At 42.9% G+C, this 3,840-nt stretch overlaps 1 protein-coding gene across 1 annotated transcript; it reads left to right on the top strand.

Annotated features, from left to right (window-relative positions):
• The first annotated feature begins 815 nt into the window (after window positions 1-815).
• LOC102998653 (serine/threonine-protein phosphatase 4 regulatory subunit 3A-like) lies at window positions 816-3,317 on the top strand. Its single transcript, XM_057545700.1, is given in 4 exon segments — window positions 816-1,455; window positions 1,457-1,666; window positions 1,668-2,117; window positions 2,157-3,317. Coding segments are annotated over 4 exon segments (2,340 nt in total). The 5' UTR covers window positions 816-936.
• The last annotated feature ends 523 nt before the right edge of the window (window positions 3,318-3,840 follow it).

Genomic DNA, 3,840 nt, shown 5'->3' with positions numbered 1-3,840 from the left:
CAACAGAGCCAGTAGGCAGAAAAATCAGTAAGTGAACTGAACAGCCTCATTAATCAACTGGACCTAATTGATATTTATGGAATACTTCATCATTAGAATCACATTTTTCTCAAGTTCACATGGAAGATTCATCAAGATAGACCACATTCTAGGCCATAAAACACATCTTAACCAATTGAAAATAATTAAAAAATGCATTTAGACCACAACAAAGTTAATTTAAAATCTTAAAGATTAAGTTAATTTAAACTCTTTAAACTAGAATTCAATAAGAGATATATCTGGAAAATCCCCAAATGCTTTCAGTTGAAGCAGCACATTTCTAAATATCCCATAGTTCAAAGAGAAGTCTCAAGAGAAAATTTTTAAATATTTTGAATGAAATGAAAACAAAAATACAACTTACCGGGAGTCTGCCGCGTCGTGGTGGCAGCTGCAGCAGGACCAGGCGCCGGTCGGCTTGGGACATTTGAGGCAGGGGAGCGGAGCGCAGTCCCCGGCTGCGGCGGCGGGGCCAGGTGGCAGGAAGGAAAACATGGCGGCGGCGGCGGCCTGAGGAGGCGGCGGCGGCGGCGCGGGAAGCATCTTCACGGAGGTCACGGCGGAGGCGGGAGCAGGGCAGTGAACGGCGCCGCGAGTTCCTAGCGCGGCGGGGCGGGAGGCTGCGAAGCGCTGCGCGGCCCCCTCGGGGCGGCCGGGCTTGCCGGGCCTGGACAATAGCGCCGAGGAGCCGGAGGCGAGGAGAGGCGGGGGCCAGAGCTCGGGCCCGGCGGCGGGCCACGCGGGCGGCAGCGCGGCCCCGGGGCGGCCAGCGGCGGCAGTGAGGCCGGGGAGCCCTCCGCTCGTGGGCGTCCTCTCGCCTCGGCTCCCGCCTTCCCCGGACCCCTTTCCCGGGCGACTCCGGCGGGGCCTTTGCCCCGGCCCCCGGGCGGCACGATGACCGACACCCGGCGGCGGGTGAAGGTTTACACGCCCGGCTACGTGGAGCGGCTGAAGGGCGTGTCCCTGCTTGTCAGGGCCGAGAACGACGGTTCTCTACTTTTAGAGTCCAAAATAAATCCTAATACTGCATATCAGAAACAACAGGACACTTTGATTGTGTGGTCTGAAGCAGAAAATTATGACTTGGCCCTTAGCTTTCAAGAAAAAGTTGGATGTGATGAAGTTTGGGAGAAAATATGTCAGGTTCAAGGAAAGGACCCATCAGTGGACATCACTCAGGACCTTGTAGATGAGTCTGAAGAGGAGCGTTTTGATGATATGTCATCGCCAGGTTTAGAATTGCCATCTTGTGAATTAAGTCGCCTTGAGGAAATTGCAGAACTTGTGGCATCATCTTTACCTTCCCCCCTGCGTCATGAAAAACTTGCACTAGCACTGGAAAATGAGGGTTACATTAAAAAGCTCTTAGAGCTTTTTCACGTGTGTGAGGATTTGGAAAATATTGAAGGACTAGCACCACTTGTATGAAATTATCAAAGGCATCTTCCTCTTGAATCGAACTGCTCTTTTTGAAGTTATGTTCTCTGAGGAATGTATAACGGACGTCATTGGATGCTTAGAATATGATCCTGCTTTATCACAACCACGAAAACATAGGGAATTTCTAACAAAAACAGCCAAATTTAAAGAAGTGATTCCCATATCAGATCCTGAGCTGAAACAAAAAAATCCATCAGACATACAGAGTTCAGTATATACAAGACATGGTTCTACCTACCCCTTCAGTCTTTGAAGAAAATATGTTATCAACACTTCACTCTTTTATCTTTTTCAGTAAGGTAGAAATTGTTGGTATGTTACAGGAAGATGAAAAATTTCTGACAGATTTGTTTGCACAGCTAACAGATGAAGCAACAGATGAGGAAAAAAGACAGGAATTGGTTAACTTTTTAAAAGAATTTTGTGCGTTCTCCCAAACGCTACAACCTCAAAACAGAGATGCTTTTTTCAAGACTTTGTCAAACATGGGTATATTACCAGCTTTAGAAGTCATCCTTGGCATGGATGGTACACAGGTGCGAAGTGCTGCTACTGATATATTCTCATACTTGGTTGAATATAATCCATCCATGGTACGAGAGTTTGTCATGCAGAAGGCACAACAGAATGATGATGTAAGTAAGAAGTTAACAGAGCAAAAAATAACCAACAAGGATATTTTGCTCATCAACCTCATTATAGAACATATGATTTGTGATACAGACCCTGAACTTGGAGGAGCAGTCCAGCTTATGGGCCTCCTTCAAACATTAGTTGACCCAGAAAACATGTTAGCTACTGCCAATAAAACAGAAAAGACTGAATTTCTGGGTTTCTTCTACAAGCACTGTATGCATGTCCTTACTGCTCCCTTACTGGCAAATACAACAGAAGACAAACCTAGCAAAGATGATTTTCAGACTGCCCAGTTGTTGGCACTTGTATTGGAACTGTTAACATTTTGTGTGGAGCACCATACCTACCACATAAAGAACTACATTATTAATAAGGACATTCTCTGGAGAGTGTTAGTTCTTATGGCCTCGAAGCATGCTTTCTTGGCATTATGTGCTCTTCGTTTTAAGAGAAAGATTATTGGATTAAAAGATGAGTTTTACAACTGCTACATAATGATAAGTTTTTTGTTTGAACCAGTAGTCAAAGCATTTCTCATCAATGGATCCCGCTACAATCTGATGAACTCTGCCATAATAGAAATGTTTGAATTTATTAGAGTGGAAGATATAAAATCATTAACTGCTCATGTAATTGAAAATTACTGGAAAGCACTGGAAGATGTAGATTATGTACAAACATTTAAAGGATTGAAACCGAGATTTGAACAACAAAGAGAAAGGCAAGATAATCCCAAACTTGACAGTATGTGTTCCATTTTGAGGAATCATAGATACCGAAGAGACGCCAGAACACTAGAAGATGAAGAGGAGATGTGGTTCAACACAGATGAAGATGACATGGAAGATGGAGAAGCTGTCGTGTCCCCATCTGACAAAACTAAGAATGATGATGACATTATGGATCCAGTAAGTAAATTCATGGAGAGGAAGAAATTAAAAGAAAGTGAGGAAAAGGAGGTGCTTCTGAAAACAAATCTTTCTGGTCGGCAGAGCCCAAGTTTCAAGCTTTCCCTCTCTAGTGGAACAAAGACTACCCTCTCCAGCCAGTCACCTGCAACAAATCTGCCTGGTTCTCCAGGCTCACCTGGATCCCCAGGATCTCCAGGCTCTCCTGGATCCATCCCTAAAAATACATCTCAGACGGCAGCTATTACTACCAAGGGATGCCCTTTCATTGATGGACAGGTGGGTTACTGAAGCGGAACTTCACACGTGCTGCTACAATAGGAGAAAAGTCTAAACAGCTGCTTGTTTCATGGAGGAAGACTATTAGCAATAAATTGCTAGAAACACAGCACTTGAATTGACACAGTTCCGTCTGACTGACTCAGAAGTCTACACTTTCAAGTATAAATACTATTTTGATAACCGATGTGAATATAATGATGTAAATACATATTTTAATGATAAAAAAATACAACTTATCAAAAATTTTGTGATGCCTAGAGGGAAAGTTATAGTACTATATGCATATATTTAAAAAGAAAAAGGTATAAATCAATACCCTAAGCTTCCACCTGAGGCAACTAAAGAAAGAAGGGCAATATAAGTTAAAAACAAGCAGAAAAATAAATTAGAGCAGAACTTAATGAAATTTAAAACTAGAAATCAATAGAGGAAATTGATGATACCAAAAGCTGTTCTTTGAAAAGATCAATAAAACTCTATGTTCACAAATTTATAACCTAAATAATAGATCAATTCCTTTAAAGGCACAAAT

Source organism: Balaenoptera acutorostrata, chromosome 4, assembly GCF_949987535.1.
Source record: "Balaenoptera acutorostrata chromosome 4, mBalAcu1.1, whole genome shotgun sequence".
NCBI classification, from domain to species: domain Eukaryota; kingdom Metazoa; phylum Chordata; class Mammalia; order Artiodactyla; family Balaenopteridae; genus Balaenoptera; species Balaenoptera acutorostrata.
The sequence above is the reverse complement of the archived record's forward strand: the minus strand, read 5'-3'. Positions and strand labels throughout refer to the sequence as shown.